At 39.5% G+C, this 20318-nt stretch overlaps 4 protein-coding genes and 1 pseudogene across 4 annotated transcripts; all 5 read right to left on the reverse strand.

Annotated features, from left to right (window-relative positions):
• Positions 1-194: 194 nt before the first annotated feature.
• On the reverse strand, positions 195-5614 carry LOC131020349 (UDP-glycosyltransferase 83A1-like). Its single transcript, XM_057949105.1, has 2 exons — positions 4907-5614; positions 195-1120 (listed from the first exon to the last, which is right to left on the reverse strand). The coding sequence occupies exons 1-2, from the start codon at positions 5412-5414 to the stop codon at positions 225-227; spliced, it is 1404 nt and encodes a 467-aa protein (XP_057805088.1). The 5' UTR covers positions 5415-5614; the 3' UTR covers positions 195-224.
• Positions 5615-6829: 1215 nt separating this feature from the next.
• On the reverse strand, positions 6830-8417 carry LOC131020350 (UDP-glycosyltransferase 83A1-like). Its single transcript, XM_057949106.1, has 2 exons — positions 7916-8417; positions 6830-7847 (listed from the first exon to the last, which is right to left on the reverse strand). Exons 1-2 carry the CDS (start codon positions 8403-8405, stop codon positions 6937-6939), a joined length of 1401 nt encoding a protein of 466 aa, XP_057805089.1. The 5' UTR covers positions 8406-8417; the 3' UTR covers positions 6830-6936.
• A 994-nt stretch (positions 8418-9411) lies between these two features.
• On the reverse strand, positions 9412-12906 carry LOC131020351 (uncharacterized). The gene is made up of 3 exons (XM_057949107.1): positions 12641-12906; positions 10064-10133; positions 9412-9933 (listed from the first exon to the last, which is right to left on the reverse strand). The coding sequence occupies exons 2-3, from the start codon at positions 10112-10114 to the stop codon at positions 9595-9597; spliced, it is 390 nt and encodes a 129-aa protein (XP_057805090.1). The 5' UTR covers positions 10115-10133; positions 12641-12906; the 3' UTR covers positions 9412-9594.
• Positions 12907-14128: 1222 nt separating this feature from the next.
• Positions 14129-15417, reverse strand: LOC131023575 (uncharacterized). The gene is made up of 3 exons (XM_057953118.1): positions 15391-15417; positions 14948-15274; positions 14129-14833 (listed from the first exon to the last, which is right to left on the reverse strand). Exons 1-3 carry the CDS (start codon positions 15415-15417, stop codon positions 14129-14131), a joined length of 1059 nt encoding a protein of 352 aa, XP_057809101.1.
• A 2294-nt stretch (positions 15418-17711) lies between these two features.
• On the reverse strand, positions 17712-20060 carry LOC131020353 (protein Asterix-like; annotated as a pseudogene).
• Positions 20061-20318: the final 258 nt, after the last annotated feature.

Raw genomic sequence — 20318 nt, forward strand, 5'->3', positions numbered from 1 at the left:
AAAGATAAGTCCATCAACTTGCAAATAAAAATTCCTCAAAAAAAAAAAAAGTAAGCAATTCTGATTGGGCATTTGGAATCATGTAATACTTAACTCGATATATTAATAACAATATAATGGAGCAAAAATACTATTATCATAAAACACTAACAAAATTAAATAAAAAGACAATGTTACGACCTATATATGTTTCTTGATAGTATACTGTATAGTAGTCATCTCTTTTATTCCATAATAAGATGATCAATGAATCTCTGAAAATTCAGAAAAGAGGATCCCTCTTGAGCAACACTCATTGTAGCCATCTCCTTCAACCTCAATGCATTTGCTTTGATATCATCATCACCAACCACTATTTCAATTTTCTTCTTGATTTCATCCCGACCCCTAATCCCATTCTCATCTTGCTCAATTCTCAATCCAATCTTCCACTTGTCACAAACGTAGCTCTGGTTGTGGTACTGATCCGCAAAATACGGCCAGCACAAGAAGGGCAGGGCCGCAGCCAAGCCCTCCAAAGTCGAGTTCCACCCACAGTGCGACAAAAAACACCCAACACTGGGATGAGACAAAACCCTTTCTTGAGGCGCCCATTCGACAATTTTCCCTAGCCCACCACTGCACACCCTCCCCAAGAAACCCTCCGGGTACTCAACCCGTGACCCGTCATTGGTGAGATTAGACCTCACGACCCACAAAAAGGGCCGACCCGATAGCTCAAGCCCTAACGCTAGCTCTTGTAGTTGGTGGTGGGACAAAACAGCCAAGCTCCCAAAAGAAACATAGATCACCGAGGCAACTGCTTTCTCGTCCAACCACCTTAAACATGACGTATCTTCAACATAAAAGCTGCTACAATTTGCCCTACATTGGGAGTCCAGCAATGGCCCAATAGGCAACAATTTAGGGCTCAAATCACAAGCTGAGGACTCGAGTTCGTAGAATGTATTGCAGAGCAGCCAAGTGGATCGAAATCTGGCGGATTTCTCCCCACAAAGACAGCATTCTAACATGATTTTCTGAGTTTTCAAGTCAATAGGAAAGCTCCAAGCGAATTCATCTTTTCTCCAAGCGGGTATTTCATCTGTCAGCCTCACACTCTCAATCCCTTTCAGAGTTCCTACGTTAAGTAAAAATAAAGAAAAATATCACTTTAAATTTCAAATTATTTTTGCTTCATCAAAAATATCTTGGCGAATAATTATAAATAATTAATGTTTTTTCAATGAAATAATTAAAAGCCAAAAACAATATTGTTGCAAGACAACCTTGGAATTTGTTTGTATCAAATGCAAATCCATACAATAATACCAATGCAGCGGAAACAATTTATAACGCACATACAACCGAGAAACGTCCCCAATCTTAGCAAACAAGAAAATCTCCACAAGTAATCAAGATCATATGCAAGACGATAAATGAGACAAGAGATTTACGTGGTTCGGCAAATGCCTACGTCCACGGGAGCAATACCAATCGTAATATTGAAGAACTCCGACAATTCGCACAACCCGCGAACTCGTCACACAATGAATCGAGAATTACACCCAAGATGAGATCAACCTCTCACTCTCTTACACTCTCAAACTCACGCTGGAAAAACCCTCTTCAAATACCTCACGATCTCTCGTGTATATCACACCCCAAGCTCTCTGTTTTTCTCTCACAGCTCTCTCTTCTCTCTTCTATCAAAAAATGAAGAAGTTACAGAAATAATGCTCTCTCTCTCTCCTTACAACTTTCACTACGGCAAAAGAAGTCAACAAAGGAAAAGCAAAAAGTAAAAGCATAAACTTTTGTCTGCCACCAACAATTCTCCACCTCGTACTTCATTTGATAAACCTCAAATGTAGGACGAATATGAGCACCGCCCACGAACATGGACACCCGTACAAGCTGCACCACTTTTCCATGGTTGCCTACATACCCAATCCAGGGATCAAGCTCCTGTAGTTCGAACACAAAAGGATAAGCTCCACCTCACCCCAACACCGCCCCGAAAGGCTGTCCCGTTTGATTTTCAACACGGGTTGATATGTAGCAAGTCCAAACAGTGTTGAAACTTGCCACCAGTCACCACCTTGGTTAACATGTCTGCTGGGTTTTCATCTGTGTGCACTTTCATAAGAGAAATATCACCTTCCTCTATGACATCCCGCACAAAATTATACCTGATATCAATATGCTTGGTACGAGCATGATGAACCTGATTCTTTGCCAAATGTATAGCACTCTGGCTATCACACCACAGGTCCACGCGATCCTGCTTAATCCCAAAATCACCCAGAATACTCCACAGCCACAAAGCTTCCTTAACCCCCTCTGCCAAAGCCATGTACTCAGCCTCGGTAGTGGAAAGAGCCACTGTAGCCTGCAACATCGATCTCCAACTAACGGGGGCACCGTGTACACAGAACACATATCCCGTAGTAGATCGTCGTCTGTCTAGATCACCCGCATAATCCGAGTCCACAAACCCATTAACCTGACATGTATTTCCACTAAAACACAATCCTGTGTCGCTGGTACCCTTCAAGTACCTAAGGATCCACTTCACAGCTTCCCAGTGTGTCTTTCCAGGATTAGCCATAAACTTGCTCACAACACTAACTGCTTGTGAAATGTCCGGACGTGTACACACCATAGCATACATCAAACTGCCAACTGCACTAGTGTAAGGCACTTTCTCCATCAATTTTTTCTCTTCAGGTGAAGTGGGAGATTGCTTTCTAGAGAGCCTGAAATGAGGAGCCAACGGAGTTGCCACCGATTTTGCATCTTGCATCCCAAATCTCTGCACAACCCGCTCAATGTAGCTTTTCTGGCTCAGGAACAAAACACAGTTTGTCCTCTCTCTTCTAATCTCCATACCCAGTATTTTCTTAGCAGTGCCCAAATCCTTCATCTCAAACTCTTTACCAAGTTGAGATGAAGGATTTGGGCACTGCTAAGAAAATACTGGGTATGGAGATTAGAAGAGAGAGGACAAACTGTGTTTTGTTTCTGAGCCAGAAAAGCTACATTGAGCGGGTTGTGCAGAGATTTGGGATGCAAGATGCAAAATCGGTGGCAACTCCGTTGGCTCCTCATTTCAGGCTCTCTAGAAAGCAATCTCCCACTTCACCTGAAGAGAAAAAATTGATGGAGAAAGTGCCTTACACTAGTGCAGTTGGCAGTTTGATGTATGCTATAGTGTGTACACGTCCGGACATTTCACAAGCAGTTAGTGTTGTGAGCAGGTTTATGGCTAATCCTGGAAAGACACACTGGGAAGCTGTGAAGTGGATCCTTAGGTACTTGAAGGGTACCAGCGACACAGGATTGTGTTTTAGTGGAAATACATGTCAGGTTAATGGGTTTGTGGACTCGGATTATGCGGGTGATCTAGACAGACGACGATCTACTACGGGATATGTGTTCTGTGTACACGGTGCCCCCGTTAGTTGGAGATCGATGTTGCAGGCTACAGTGGCTCTTTCCACTACCGAGGCTGAGTACATGGCTTTGGCAGAGGGGGTTAAGGAAGCTTTGTGGCTGTGGAGTATTCTGGGTGATTTTGGGATTAAGCAGGATCGCGTGGACCTGTGGTGTGATAGCAGAGTGCTATACATTTGGCAAAGAATCAGGTTCATCATGCTCGTACCAAGCATATTGATATCAGGTATCATTATGTGCGGGATGTCATAGAGGAAGGTGATATTTCTCTTATGAAAGTGCACACAGATGAAAACCCAGCAGACATGTTAACCAAGGTGGTGACTGGTGGCAAGTTTCAACACTGTTTGGACTTGCTACATATCAACCCGTGTTGAAAATCAAACGGGACAGCCTTTCGGAGCGGTGTTGGGGTGAGGTGGAGCTTATCCTTTTGTGTTCGAACTACAGGAGCTTGATCCCTGGATTGGGTATGTAGGCAACCATGGAAAAGTGGTGCAGCTTGTACGGGTGTCCATGTTCGTGGGCGGTGCTCGTATTCGTCCTACATTTGAGGTTTATCAAATGAAGTACGAGGTGGAGAATTGTTGGTGGCAGACAAAAGTTTATGCTTTTACTTTTTGTTTTTCCTTTGTTGACTTCTTTTCTTTACCCGCCAAAGCTTTGTGAAGCTTTTGTGAAATTAGCAAATTCTTCATTTGCATCCTCCAATAGGAAAAATCATTCTTCCCATTGAACCTTGCTATCTCATACTTTCTTATCTTGACCGCACCACTCGTAGACGTCATTTTTCAGCTTGTTTCAGATTTTCGTTTCTCTCAGGAATTTCGTCGAACACCTGGTATGCGCCTTTGCTAGGACCAGCTCAATACCCCTCAAATCTGAGCTCAACCACCCGAATTTGATATCAAGCTCTGATACCAATTGTTGGTATCAAATGCAAATCCATACAATAATACCAATGCAGCGGAAATAATTTATAACGCACATACAACCGAGAAACGTCCCCAATCTTAGCAAACAAGAAAATCTCCACAAGTAATCAAGATCATATGCAAGACGATAAATGAGACAAGAGATTTACGTGGTTCGGCAAATGCCTACGTCCACGGGAGCAATACCAATCGTAATATTGAAGAACTCCGACAATTCGCACAACCCGCGAACTCGTCACACAATGAATCGAGAATTACACCCAAGATGAGATCAACCTCTCACTCTCTTACACTCTCAAACCCACGCTGGAAAAACCCTCTTCAAATACCTCACGATCTCTCGTGTATATCACACCCCAAGCTCTCTGTTTTTCTCTCACAGCTCTCTCTTCTCTCTTCTATCAAAAAATGAAGAAGTTACAGAAATAATGCTCTCTCTCTCTCCTTACAACTTTCACTACGGCAAAAGAAGTCAACAAAGGAAAAGCAAAAAGTAAAAGCATAAACTTTTGTCTGCCACCAACAGAATTACATACCATTGAGATCAAGATTTCCTTGGTGAATGAGATTGGGGATTTGAAGAACCATAGCCAAGGAAGCGGCAGAGGCAGGGGTAAAACCGAAAGATTGAGCTCCGAAATCTCGAGCGAGCTCCAAAATCCATTCAAGCGTGACGTCGGCGATGATGCAGCTGATCTTCTCATCGCAATTTGAAGCGTTGATCTTCTCAATCAGCTCGGTGAGGTGGCCGGCCATCGTGCTGTTGAGGCTCTCCCACAGCTTGAAAGCGTCGCTTCGGTCGTCGTCGTCGGGCAGCCCGTCGGAGATGGAAGCGAGCACGACGCCAAGTTGAGGAGCGTGGGAATTCGTTGCTGCTGCTAATTTGTTGTGTATGAAATGTGTGTTGACGAAAGTGAGCTTGACACCGTGAGAGGCAATGAGGCGGGAGAATTTGAGTAAGGGCGTCACGTGGCCTTGAGCTGGGAATGGTACTGCCAAGACATGACCTCTCTTGCCCTTTGTCGCTCCCATTTTACCACACATATATTTTCAAGGAATGCTCTCTCTTCCAATTTTTCAAGGGCTTTATATATAGAGAACGTAATTTAACTGCATGAATTAGCGACAACTATTAAACTATGATTTTATTTTCATTAGGTTTCGTCGTAAGATTCCCCCAGGGTGTGCCCAAAATAAAAAAGTATCTCTTGTTTTAGCAGATTTTGTTTGTAAAACTTTTGATATCAACATCAATTCCAAAGGTATATTTCCAAATGTATTGGTTCCATTATTTACTCTAATTATGAACTTCATCGAACGGACTGCATATACCTCCTCCTCCTCCTTCTTATTATTATTATTACTCTCCTCCTCTTTCTTCTTCTTCTTCTTATTATTATTATTACTCCCTCCCTCTACCAAAAAGGTTATTTTTTTGTTCACGAAAAAAGTTCGGTTTCATTTTTTGAATTATTACATCATACATTTCCTATTATATATTTAACTATAAATTGTACTTGTATTTCATTTTTTTAACTAATAATGTACATTTATTTTATTTTTTTGTACTAACACTATCCCTTCAAATTGTACATTTATTATACTTACAATAACTCTAACAACTTTATTAAAACATGTGTCCAATTTCAAACAAAACTCTTTTATGTGGACGGAGCTCTCTTGTCTGTGACAATCGACAAAGATGTATGGTTATAACATGCCTGCAATGGAATCCAAAGCATAAATACAATTGGTAGACTTAACTAAGTGTTAATATCTCTAAATAATCATTTTATTGAATAATTTAATTTGTTTTTCAAATTTCTAATTTTTATAAATTAAAATTAAAATTTTCAAAATTTTAAATTATTGATAAATTTTAAAATGAAATAACAAAACAATATTTTAGTAAGGGAGTTTATAATTAATATAATACTCCATCTCTTCATGAAATTTGTAGTCTTTATTATTACTTTCGTCCGTACAAAGAATGTAGTCTTTTATTTTTTTGAAAACAACTCATTAATTATATTTTAAACTTCATTTACACTCAATATATATATATATATATATATATATATATATAACTCAACCATTTAATTTACCATATCAATTATGGTGAATCCTTTTCATTTAAACTTCATTAATTAATTTTATAAATTAGATAAAAATTAAAGTTTGATTTGTTCATATATATTTTCTTTAACTTCGAATAATTAATAAAATGAACAAATTGGACATTGATTTTTATCTAGATAATTTATAGAATTAATTATCTCAGTAATAATTTATGAAATATTAGATTAAAAATAAATGGATAAAATAAAAAAAATAATGCTAACAAGGACTAAACGTGGACTAAACGTGTATGCTGTGCTCACATAAAATATTTGAAATATAGATTAGAGTGGTGAAGTGACAATCTTATAAAGTGCCAAATTTTCTTGGAGATGGAGTCATGTTCCACAAATCAATTTCTGAATAATTATATATATCCCGCCACTCTTGTCCTTGTAGTATAAAACATACATTTATTATTTATTTGATATTTGAGATGATTCGCAATTTATTGATAGAGTGAGTATATACGTGGATAGTTCATTTGTTTGAGCAGATAGTCCAAGTTGTTGGAAGACGAGCCTCCTTTGGCGATGCTTTGTCTCCCCATTCCCATAAAGCTCATGGCATTCTCCTTGACGATCTGATCTTCCATAATCTCCTCCACCCTCCGCCTAATCTCATCCCTCCTCACAACCCCGCCCTCATCCGCCTCCAATCTCAGCCCCACCTTCCACCCCTCGCACGCGCACCTCTGCGTATACATCTGATCCCCGAAATACGGCCAGCACACCACCGGCACGCCATTGCTCAAGCTCTCCGTGAACGAGTTCCACCCGCAGTGCGTCACGAAGCACGCCGTCGCCGCGTGCCCCAGCACCGCCTCCTGCGGCGCCCACTCCACCATCCTCCCCCGATCCCCCACCCTCCCGGCGAATTCCTCGCTGTACGCCGGCTCCGGCCCCTCCGTCAGCCCCGACCACGCCACCCACAGGAACCGCCGCCCCGACATCTCCAGCGCCGCCTCCAGCTCGTCCAGCTGGCGGCGGCTGAACCTGGCCGTGCTGCCGAACGCCACGTAGACCACGGATCTCGGCGGCTGCGCGTCGAGCCAGTCGAGGCAGCTGGAGTCCTCGGCGCGGAGAGTCTGGGCGGAGCTGGCGGCGGCGTCGGCGGAGGCGAGGATGGGGCCGAGGGGGAGGACGTTTGGGGTTACGGTGGTGGCGTCGGGATCGAGGCGGTGGAACCAGTTGCCGATGATCCAATCGGCTTGGGCCATGTGGTGGACGATGCCTTTGATGGCGTGGAACATCGACTTCTGTATCTCCTTGTCGGTTGGGAAATACCACATCAGATCGCTCTCTCTCATCTCCGGCATGTCTGCTAGTAGCTTGATTCTTTCCTCCTTCAGTGGACTCCCTGCGCGTACGCACCAAATTAATTAATACAAACCCTAACTTAATAGACTTAATTAATTGATTAATTACCATCTTGATCGATGTATTTAGATTGGAGAAGGTGCGGGATCTTAAACCCTAGCGCCAAGCATCCGGCGTTGGAGCACCAAAATACGGCAGTCTTGAGGCCCATCTTCTTAGGTATTGCGAGCATCCAGGCCAAGGCTGAATCCACAATGACGCCGCTTATGCTCTGCGTTTTCTTCGTGAGGAGTTCCTCCATGTATGAGGGTATGACTGTGTGGATTCTGCCGTGCAGCTTCTTCTGATCTTCCCAGCCGCCTCCCACTTGGAGGCCGCTGTGAAGTGAGATGATGCGCATCCCTTCATTCCACTCCGCGCTTTCTGCGTCAGCGCCTGCCTCTGCCTCTGGCAGACCCATTGTCAGGAAGGTCACCTTCATGCCCAGTTTCGCCATTCTGTGTGAGAGTTTGAAGAGGGGTGTTGCATGCCCTTGCAGAGGGGAGGACACCACCAGAATGTGCCCTACTTCCTTTGGCCTTTCCATATTTTCATTCATTTTTCTTTCTCTATATTTCTTTCATCGAATCGACAAACTCATATTTATATGTGCATGAATATTCAGATCATGCGTTTGGTTCATGCAGTTTTTAATCCTCTTCTGCTTGTCATGCATTCTTATTAAGCCTAACAAACTCATTATTTCCTGGGGTAGTTTCTTTAGTTAGTTCGCTTTTCTATTCAATTCTTTCTCTTGTTATTTTTTTTAAAAAAAATTACTCCATATATTGTGTTTGTCATGCTTTCTTGCCAATTCCTTTGAAACACATTATTTTGGGGCCGGCGGCAGCTTCTTTACTTCTTCTACCTTCCATATGTAATATTCGAACTCATAATTCAAGTTCATTTCATGAAATCTCTACTATGCATCTGCATTATTCTACTATATACTCCCTGCAGATTTAGAACAACGTTGGAAAAGCAAAATAATACAATTAAGACTTCATACAATGCCCCTGTTTGACTTCAAGCATCGTTATATTTATTTGGTATATTAAGATTAGCATTTGGGCATCTTACCTAAGATTATTTATATATGTGGCAAGTACGTATATAGCTTAAGTAATAAATATTATTCCATCCATCTCCCAAATGAGTATCTATATTCTATCTTTGAAAATGATACGAGATTTTAATTGAATGTGTGAATGGAAAAGAGTTTCACTTTTATGATGAGTGATGCACACTTACTAAACTGACTAATCATTTAAGAAACGGACAAAGATGGTGCTCATTTGAGGGACAAATGGAGTATATATTTATGTATACTTCATGATTAGTTAATTAAGTTAAACCCGCATTGGATGAATAAAGTCATATATTGCCTTCAAATCGGATAGGGTTAGGCACTTTATTCAATATAATATCCGATTGGTGATATGAGCGCAGTATTACTATGTGTAAAATGAGGGTTTTACTTTTAACACCTATCCGGAGCTTGATGCCACATATCACCAAACAATATCTTATCAATACGCAACACTAAAAAGATAAAAATATAATGCAACAATATAATTTCATTAAAGAAATATATTTGGGAACAAGATAGAATATTAGAATAATTCAGCGGGGCTTCATTTACATTCAGGCTAAATCAAACATAGTGTAGAACACCAAATCTCAGCGCTGAATCATTGAAGTTGATGGTCATGATTTACTATCTAAACTTCAATCAAGATTTACCTTCCCTATTTGACATGCAGTTTTTGGGTCCGGTTTTTGGCTGAAATGGCCACAAGAGCTCCAAATCCAACAGCCACACCAACTCCGATAATTAAAGACGGGAAATGAACACTTGATTCTTTTTTCCTCTGCATAAAATCCCACTGCAACTTAACATCATCAGGGTGCCATAAACTTAGATGTATTGCCAGTGTCATTCTTAGATCAGCGTTTTCTGATGCCTTCATCACATCCCAACATACCGGACAAGAAACCTTTGAACTTTCTCTATCCTTAGCTGTAGTGACTCTCCCTGCTACTGCTATAGCTTTTTCCCTCAAAGATGTACGAGCAGGGGGAGAAAACTGGAGAAGAATTGATTCCCATGTCAATACATTATTGTGAGCCAACAGAAACAAGTGACCACGTTTTCACGTTACCATCATTGTTGAGTTTTGAAATTAATCAGTAATAGAGAAAGAGGCCTTAGCATACCTTCATCAATTTACACAACTGCAACCATGTTGCTCGCAGAACATCCCTCATTTGCACCCAGCTGGAAATCCTGAACAAAGTAATCAACAATTTACAGTAAAAGAGATATTTGTGAAACAGAATGTTTGATAACTCTCAGTCACATTGAGAGACGATAAACTAAATAAGAGCCCTCCGTCATGTCGATAGGCTGCCAAACAGGACTACATACAGTTCAAATGGATGACTTTTGCACACAGAAGTCAGAAAGAAAACATGAAAGTCAAGTTACTACCTTGCTTCCACAAACGGCCCACACAAAAGTTACTACAATTGACAGTGGAAGATTAATTAAACTCTGCTCATTGTACCATATATAAAGTTAAAATCACAAAACTACACCACTCTTACTACTTTCAAGAGCAGCTACTCAATTGGCATTGCTGAAAGAATGTTTATATACAAGTTAATGATAGTGACCAATGTGGTCTGCATGAATGATGGAACATTAAAAAGGCAGGATGCAGAAGACCAGGAAGCAATACTTGCTTCCAATAGATACTGGCAAAGCCTATATTTGAGTTTCCATTCAGAGCAAAGATAGCACATAACAGGAATGGAGATAATCAACGGACACTAACTATTTCTTGACCCATTACTGCTCTAGAAAAGGCAGACAATCCATCAGATGAAGAGTCCTTTTGAAGGATGGAGATGGAGTGAAGGAAAAGTTCGATGACATTATATCAACATCTTAAATGCTTCAAAAAAAGAAAAAACATGTGCATGAACTAAAAGATGATGGATCCCACTAAACAATTGTGTTCAAGAGAACACGCGCTTGAGCAATAGTTTAGCTAGCAATAGCATACCATGAAGGAAAGAGAATAGACATGGCACGCGATCTGTCATCTTGCCCTTTCATAAAGAGAATATTTGTAATACAAAGAGAGCTAAAAATGTGACAAATTCTAATCATATGCACAGAAGCTGCAAGTAGAAGTTTTGATGTCACTGTGCCCGGCCCAACAGCCACATTCTTATTACAGTCCGGCTCGCTCTTACGACAGCAAGATAAATTGATGTAATTTGCCTCTACCAAGTGCAACTGTAGCCGCCCTTGGAAACCAAAGGAAGGTTGATGTATGTATGCGTCCATCATAAGGATAAAGGCTACTGCTACTACTCCAGATTTCAAGTTTTTACTGATATGCCAAAAATATTATTGTCTATGAACAAACTGACCCATATGCACCAATATTGGATCATTTCGATGTTGTGAATGTTACCAATGTGGAACTAATTTATCATATGAGGAGCGCTTCAAGTTGATTGAAACCTTGGATCTTTGGGGATGCTCCCCCTTGTGGATTGGAGGAAATTTGGCTGAATCTAATTTCAACAAGCTTAAATTCCTAGAGGCCGGCCATGTCACACTCTTGATGGGCCCATTCCACGCTGAGAAGACTAAATTTAGGACAACGCTGCTGTCTCTTAAACAGAGCAAGTATGTGGAGATTGGTCTGGAAAATCCTATATTATGTGCTTTCTTGACTCCCACCATTAAAGGTAGGCTGTTGATCAACAATCTGACCAAGATTGAACCTCCCAAAGAAAAGATACACACTTTATTCCCACAGTTTAAAGATAAGAAGCGTGGTTAAATTCATAGGTTCTGATATGGACCAAAATCGTACAAGTCCTATTGCGCCTAGATTAACAAAGCCCACAGAGCTGAAGCACTAGAATAGCTTGTCAGAATTGATGGAGCATAACAGCTCTGATGAGCAGCTCTAACCAAGATAGCAAAGCCAAAATGCTTTCGTCCATAATATATTGCAAAACTAAGCACGCCAGAAAACTATGCCGAGAGACATCTGAATCATAATTCAAAGGAAGTGGACTCGATAAATAAAGAATAATAAGAGAATTGATAATCAGAACTGATAAATAGGGCAGAGCTAGCAGACCTGGCTAGCACAGATCTAGCCAAGATCTACAAAGCCAGAACTTATCACAGCAGAACTCATACTAAGGTCTCTAAGCTGACTTGACATCAGGTAAGCGTGACACTTTGAAATGACTATTTTTCCCCTAGCATATTCTTAGCAAGTTATCACACTATCCATTAGGTATCTCTATAAATACCCCATTTCTTTTCAAAGCAAAGGTATGTGTTACACATCACACGCAGAGATTTTATGTTATATCTTGAATTCTCGACTGAATGAATGAGTTGAGTGTCGGAGTCACTTCCAGGAGGAACCAGCTCCACGCTGCTCGACTTCATCTTGATTCATGCTATAATATTGATTCTTTGTTGATGGTATTTTAAATCCGACTCGTTAATCTAAATTCAATCCGACTTTTTCCTGATCAATTGTACAGCGTGAAGACGCCATTTCAACCACAAACTATTTGCAAGCATGTATAAATCAAAGCAATGCATCTGCTGCTTATCAACTAGGAAAGCAAAACAGAAACACGCACACAAAATAGAATTGGCAGGTACAAACTAATCAATCAGATTGCTTACAAACCACATTAATGCGTCACATATATGCATAAACAAGAATAAATAGGATAGGAAATGTTTACCTTCTGATGCGAGCAAAGGAAAGTTGCAGAGAGGGGAGCCGGAAACAGTAAGAGAGAGCAAAAAAGCAAAAGGGTGGGCAGGGTGGGTGGCTTAATATGCCAATTGAAAAATTCGGCGCTGATGAAGGAAAGTTAAAAATAGATAAAGGGAATTTACTTGCAAATATAAAAAATAATGTATGCCCTATTTATAGAAAAAATCAGAGATTGTTTGTTCGTTTCTATTTTATTTTATTTTATTTTTTTAAATAAAAGGGAATACTTGCAAGTTCCGAATATAACTGCTAATAAGGGCCTCAATCATTTCATAACCAATTTTGATGTAAGGATATAAAAATAAAATATTATTTTCCATTAGTAGTTGGGCCACTTAATTTTTATTTTTTTTTTTGAGACGGGGCCACTTAATTTTTTAGATAAGCTTCAACAATCGTTTTGTAACAGGCGAGATATTTTCAAAAATTCCTTTTGAATTCATTGTAGTACTAACTCAAAATGTCAAAATCAGCATTATAATTTACGTACATATTGAAACACAAACGTGGGATTACGGTTGTGTAGAGTAGATTATGTATTGCTGGGACTAGGAGATTAAAATAGGGTCAAACCGACTGATACTCCATTCATCCTATTAAAAGTAATTTGTACAAATATGAAATAATTTGTTTTGATAAATGGTAAATTTAATTCATAAAAATATAGATCCTATCATTTTTAATTATTTTACATCTTCTCCTTATTTTACATATAATAAAGGGAGAATTTTATAAGTAACTCAACTTATTTTACATATAATAAAGGGAGTATTTTTTTTAGGGTAAAAGGAGAGAAATTTATTGATCACAAGTACATGGGAGATGGAGATGACCTCCACAGAAGACGAGGCACTACTAGAAATTTGGCTTGTAATGACACTTGAAAATGTCACCAGAAATATGTTATGATGGCACTTTATCTATAATGGCATTTGAGGCAAGTGTCATAGTAGAAAGTGTAATAATAGGTTGTATGTAACAATAGAGCCCCTATTACTTCACTTAAAAATGTCATGAAAAATCATATGTAATGTTACTAGAAAGTGTCACAAAATGTCATTTAAGACTACATCAACAAACTACAGCTAAAAATTTGCATAATACCTCCAATAAATATTTATAATTACATTTTACCCTGTAAATGTCTATAATTTATATTTTTTACCTACAAATATTTATAATTTATATTTTCCTCCCTCGAAATATTAAATTTTCTTCATTTAATTAAGAATACATAATTGCATTTTCACTTCCAACATATTTTTAATCAATTATAATATAATGTTAATTAGATTAGAGAACCAACAATTAAATGTAACACTTCCAACGCCTTAAAACATAAGAATACTTTCATATAAAAATTTACTTAATATTTCAATAAAATCAAAATACACTATTAAAATGATAAGATATCTCTCGCAGCCTTTGCTAATCTATGAGCAATGACATTTTGTTATCGCTTGATATGAATGATACTAATGTCCGAAAACAGCCTTATTTCCCTACGGCAGAAAGAGGCAATCGCACCAATCTCTAAAATGTTCTTCTCACCTGAACTAATAACTTCGCACGCCCGCTTGCTATCGGACTCCACAATTCCTTTCATGTGCCCAAGATCCTTGAGCCAAGAAAGAGCTTCTTTAATGCCAATCAATTCACCTTCCTCGACACTTCTACCTCCCGGCATCTTCATAGTTTTACCAGCCACAAAGCTCCCAGTATTATCACGGACAACAATACCAATTTCCATCGTTTGGTCCTGCTCAAAGAACGCCGCGTCAACATTACATCTCACGGAATCAGCCGGAATAGCATGCCAACCCAGGCATGGAGCTGTTGGCTGCTGTCGAGCACTGAGATGAGCAGCCACAGATCTCGCCAATTTCCAATCTGCACACGTAACAACCGCAGCCACCATGGAGGACGACGGTACCAGGTTGCTCTCATTCCAAACCACAGCATTTCTTTCTTTCCAAATTTGCCAAAAGAGCATGCAAACTTTAGTTTTAACATCTTCATTCGAGCTGCCAATAATAAGGAAGAGGGCCATAACAAACGAGTCGCTCCCGCTGATAATATTGGAAATAAACGCCTGCAAATGACTAGCTCTCCAACAATCTTCGGCGAACGGGCAAAACAGAAACACATGCCAAAGATTCTAATACCATTGCTTACAAATCGGGCATTCACCCCCAACACTAACACCACGTGCAAGCAGACGTTCTTTCGTAGGAAGATTATTTCTCGTCGCTCTCCAAAGAAAGTTCCTGACCTTCGGCGGAACATCACTCTTCCATAATTTTCCCCACTGACCTTCAACCTTATAGGAATCGTCAAGAGTGACAGAGCTAGCAAGATGGTAGGCTGATTTGACAGTGTAATGCCCATGATTAGAAAAGTGCCAAACAAGTTTGTCCGGGCCCGCTTCAGGAAGCACTGGAATGTTAACAATAGCTTTGAGGTCATATTCACCAACAAGAAACTGAAGCAACTGGACATTCCAAGAGCAGGTACCTGGAAGAAGAGCTTCCTTAACAGTGAAGTCCACAAGCTCTGGGGGAGCAGGAGCAGAAATCCGAAAAGAGTCAATAGCTCGCACCTAAGGATCGTCAAAAAAATGAACCCTCGAACCATCGCCAATTCTCCACCTTATACCTCTTTTCACCGGATCTTGAGCAGAAAGAATGCTAAGCCAAGTAAAACTTGGGTTGTTACCAATCTTAGCCGTAAGGAAATTCCCATGAGGAAAGTACTTCGCTTTAAAGGGAGTATTTTATAAGTAACTCAATATGATAATGGCATGTCTGATCTGTATTTCCTATGTTGAGCTACGATGTTTACTCGATTGTTGTGCGAATTGGATTTTATTTGTTGAGTGCATCTTTGGTTAGTACATAATGTCTTCGTCCCAATAATCGTGTCTCATTTCTATTGGCACGGTTATTAAGGAGAGTTAAATTAGTGTAGTAAAATAGAGGGCCCACATATTTAAGAAAAAGTAAGTATAGATTAATTATTCTTGTGTTTGACTTTAACAAAATGTTAACTGCCCTAATTTCTCTCATCTTCGGCTCCTCATCTCTCCACCTAGTTCATCCCCAAGATTTCCCCCGAGTTCATCCCCAACTTCACCACCGCCGTTCTAAAATCTCCGGTGACGTTGTCGCCTCAAGGCCAGCGTTGCTCCACCTGGAAACTCCGGAGCCAGCACACATCAACGAGAGCAGTGAACCGAGCTCTAGTAGTTGCCTCCGCAAAAACCGTCGTTCAATACCTTCCCGACTTCCCTATGCCATCGTCGAAGGCTCTTCCTCACCGCGCTTCCCTCGCCTAACCATCTCCCTTACCACCAACGCTCAACGCAAGATCGGCATCGTTGTCAATCTCAGCGATGAGTCTGCCTTCACTAGGGCTGTAAACGAGCCGAGCTGAGCCGAATACAAGCAGGCTCGAGCTCAGCTCGTTTAAATATTCGGGTGTTCGAGCTCGGCTCGAGCTCGATTCGAGCTTTTATCTTGATGATCGAGCTCAGCTCATCACCCACATACTAAGCTCAAGCTGGTTCGAGTTCGGCTTGGGTGATGCTCGATAATGTCGAATTCGAGCTTGAGCTCGAGCTCGACTCGTTAGATGTTCGTATATATGATGTTCAAGCTCGAATTTGTTATAAATTTAAGAAAATCTTCTTAATTAATATGTTATTCGAGTTCGAGTTCGAGTTCGACTCGTTTAAGGCTCGTGTACTAACTCGATTGAAGGCTCGACTGAAGGTTCGTGAACAGGCTAGCGAACATGTTCGCGAACAATTGAATTCGAACATGCTCGCGAGCTCAATAAGCCGAGCACTGTCAGGCTCGAGCTCGGCTCGGAAAAAAATTCGAGCTCAAAATCAGGCTCGAGCTCGGCTCGTTTATTATCTAATCGAGCTCCGAACAAGCTTTTTTCGAGCCGAATCTCGAATAGCTCGCGAGTAGCTCTATTCATTTACAGCTCTAGCCTTCACTGTCAAGTGGGTCATCCACCACTACATCCCCCCCACCTCCGTCCTCTACGATGCCGATTGGGGCTCCGTCGACCTCTCAAGGGCTTTTCATCACGACGGATTTACAGATCGGAGATTCCTTGGCTTAGATCTGTGCAAATCGCCTCAATTCACAGATAGACGGACCTCAGAGAGGCGAAGAGACGGAGGGGGAAGGGGGAAGGGAAGCGGCATCGGAGGAACGATGAGGGAATAGGGGGAGGCGGCGCCGGAGGAACGATGGGTGCGGCGTCGGAGGAACGATGAATTGTTTAAAAACATGTTTAATTGGGAATTAAGTGGGGGAATTGTTTTGGTGGGTTTAATTAAGAATCAATTAGTGTTTAAATTTTTCCTAAAAAGGAAATGAGATAAGATTATTGGGACTAACCAAAAAGGAAAGTGGGACAAGATTATTGGGACAGAGGGACTAGTATATTCGATCTACTATTGGTTGGCAATGATGGAAACACCGATTATATGTATATATTTTAGTTGAATGTATAATGTAGTAAATATAGTTTAATTTAAAACGATCAAACCCAAGTATAATTTGTTTGGCTAAAAGTATCAATTTTGCGGAACAAAATTGGTTGTAGATCGTATATTCTTAAAAAAAATTAAAAACGAAAATATTATGGATGAACATTTCACGTTACTGTGTATCAATATCATTGCAATGCATCACACAAACAATTTGTTAAGTTATCCACATTCCATTCCAATCAAAGAAGCACTTCGACCTGTTTAATCAGGCATGATCTATTAATGAAGTGTGGATACTTGTAGCCAAAATGTCACAAGTTAATCCGACCAACATGTCAGAAGTTTCGTAACGTGATTTACCAAGTGGATAATTTTCCGAAGAGCGCACTCTCGAATAAAAGCTTAAGGTTTTCCTCATCATTATCCAGAGAAAGAAAGAGACCACTTCAATTCATGTCAAGCAAAGGCGGATAAAACATGGCATTTAAGATTGAGTTTTATGGTTATCATTCATGAAAATATTGTTTGGAGTCATCCATTTTCCATACTAAGCAGTATAATCCAACTATCAACTTAACATGTAACAAAACTAAAAGAGGCAATAGTAATCAAGCAAATGGAATGTGCTAAATGACCACCATTTGGAAGGAACAGCCAAGATACTACAAACTTTTTGGGCTCATACGAGGCCCCACCCCCAAGTAATTTGTCACCAACCCCATGATACCAAATCTGACGTGCAAAAGAAAAAATGGGAAACAATTATTGGCGAAGAATAAATATGACAAAGATATTATGTATGAATGCTTCATAATCTTCTAAAAAAAGAGCATTAAACTAGACATATAACTATACATGTCTAATTAAATCAAACAAAAGGAAGATCAGAGGTTTCTCAAATTGATGATATAAATACAACTCTTCCCCAATGAACATATAGTTGAATTATAGTGTTGCCATTAAGCAATTAGCTTATGTCCAATTCTTTTAACTGGGGCATGCCAAATCAAAAGGTAAGTGACATATATGCATGTTTAGATATCAGCAACTTCTCTAAATATTGTATTTTCGTCATATTGATAACAATATACATATATCTTTTCTTGTTTATACTATCAAAATAAAATAGTGTCATCAATGAATTCACACAAGCTGCAGTTTTGTAAGCAACAAGGCCAAAAATTTCACGGTGACTTAAACAATGAGAACTTGATGAACATCCTAGTTATTTACTTCTCCATACCCAGAAGAACACATATTTTAACAATGAGAACTTGATGAACATCCTAGTTATTTACTTCTCCATACCCAGAAGAACATATCTTTTACACCTCAGAATGCACAATATATAGTCACACATAAATAACTAATGCAAATGCAAAAGGCTTCTTTCTAAATCTAACCACAAATGCCACAATCATCACTCATCAGTACCCAGCCATTGCTTTTGTGTCTTCCCCTCCTAATGAGTTATTCAAGACAGACAACTATAGTAGGGGGAAGTGGGGAATAGAGAAGGTAAAGTGAAGCAACATGATGACAAAAAATCAACTCCTCAATCATTCTAATAAATTATGCATAACTTACAAAATAATCTAGAGACCATATTGTTAATGAACAATTTGAGACTTCTAATCTACACAGAAAATCTTGCCAAACTTATGTAACAATAAGCCCCAAATGTTATTTGTTTTACAACAAGGCCCAAACATCTTCCCTTGATTTGTCTATAAGATTTTCTAATTCCAATGTGTGTGTGTTTACACATTAGCATAGTTCATGTCTTATAGCCCAATGTATTGGAAAGGTCCTAATTCAAGTGGAATCAATTGGCAAATCAATTACACCAAACAAATTCTGTTTACCAAATCTTTGCCATCTAATCTATCGTGGTTCCAACTGAAATATAGGAGGGTAATTTTAACAATGTTTCCAAAGAATGTACTAAGAAACCCAATAAAGATAGCATTGGGTTTACGGCCAGCATAAACCCTATTAACAAGGGGGAAAGGTGATTTGCAACGACACACTCTGACAACCTATTGCAGCGAAGGAACTAGTCCAAGAAAAAGAAAAGGAAAAAAAACACAATATATAGTCTAGATTTTTCGGCAATGAATATGCATCAACAAACTGAAGCAACTCGATAGCAAAAAGTGGTATATCAACCAAGTTATACTAGAAAGGTAAAAAACACAATAACTATACAGACCTTAACTTATACCTAAGCATTAGACTGAATCACTTTTCCTTAATCTACATTTTTAATGCTACTAAACAAAATCACCATATTACATACAAAGTCTATAACTTCTGTCAAACCTAAATCATACGTGTTAATTCATTATAATAGCATACATACACATCTAAATGCATTTTGTCGTTATTTGTGAATCGAAATAACCTAGAACGTTAAAAGTTGTATAACTATATGCATATGTGAGTATTAGAAACCAAATACTCACATCATAGCCATAGATATCTGCTTGAGATAGTTCTCGATATTCCTCATATTAGCAAGCGACTGAGCGCAAAATATGATCGCGAGCCACGAACAAAGCTTGTGCTGAATAAATTAGTTCAAGCATTCAAACTCAATTAGCAAAAATTAGTAAATTCACTGTGATTAAACTTGATAAATTGATTAATACGTTACAACTGCAATTGTATGAAACGTGTTTGTGGAAAATATAGATCGGAGATTTAGATGAGGAGTTTCGTACCCGAAACATGGCTCCAAAGACGCCGAACACAACGACGATAAAGCCAGAGTAGTCGACACTGTCGACTTGACGGGAAGATCTTGCGAGACGACGACTGGTGCCTTGTACGGTTGCGCTCCCGATGGTAGCCGCGGATCGTTGGATTGCGACGCCATTGCTTTGAATGTGTTTGGAGTGTTTCTACCGCTGGCTACACACATCCAGAGAGGTTTATACTATTATTTTTATTTTTATTGTTAAATTAGTATTTTCATCGAATCAAGCTAATTGATCCTAATCCTACAGTCTCACATATATTAATTTGGTTCGTCCAAAAAAGTTGTAAATTTCTATTTTTTTTAAATGTTAAATATCAAATCCACTCCTAACATTGACACCCTTTTAAAGTCGGACTCCTTAATATAGACTTTGGT

The sequence above is a fragment of the Salvia miltiorrhiza genome, chromosome 4 (genome assembly GCF_028751815.1).
Source record: "Salvia miltiorrhiza cultivar Shanhuang (shh) chromosome 4, IMPLAD_Smil_shh, whole genome shotgun sequence".
Lineage (NCBI taxonomy): Eukaryota > Viridiplantae > Streptophyta > Magnoliopsida > Lamiales > Lamiaceae > Salvia > Salvia miltiorrhiza.

Bases quoted from the DNA above. Each gene is read 5' to 3' on its own strand.
- LOC131020350 (XM_057949106.1), bottom strand. From the start codon at position 8,405: ATGAATGAAAATATGGAAAGGCCAAAGGAAGTAGGGCACATTCTGGTG. The intron at 7,848-7,915 runs GTAATTAATCAA...GCGTACGCGCAG, and splicing joins TAAATACATCGATCAAGATG to GGAGTCCACTGAAGGAGGAA.
- LOC131020349 (XM_057949105.1), bottom strand. From the start codon at position 5,414: ATGTGTGGTAAAATGGGAGCGACAAAGGGCAAGAGAGGTCATGTCTTG. The intron at 1,121-4,906 runs GTATGTAATTCT...TACTTAACGTAG, and splicing joins AGGAAATCTTGATCTCAATG to GAACTCTGAAAGGGATTGAG.
- LOC131020351 (XM_057949107.1), bottom strand. From the start codon at position 10,114: ATGAGGGATGTTCTGCGAGCAACATGGTTGCAGTTGTGTAAATTGATG. The intron at 9,934-10,063 runs GTATGCTAAGGC...ATTCTTCTCCAG, and splicing joins AGTTGTGTAAATTGATGAAG to TTTTCTCCCCCTGCTCGTAC.
- LOC131023575 (XM_057953118.1), bottom strand. From the start codon at position 15,417: ATGGGAATTTCCTTACGGCTAAGATTG. The intron at 15,275-15,390 runs GTAACAACCCAA...GACGATCCTTAG, and splicing joins TTTCCTTACGGCTAAGATTG to GTGCGAGCTATTGACTCTTT. The intron at 14,834-14,947 runs GTCAGGAACTTT...CAATGGTATTAG, and splicing joins AGAGTGATGTTCCGCCGAAG to AATCTTTGGCATGTGTTTCT.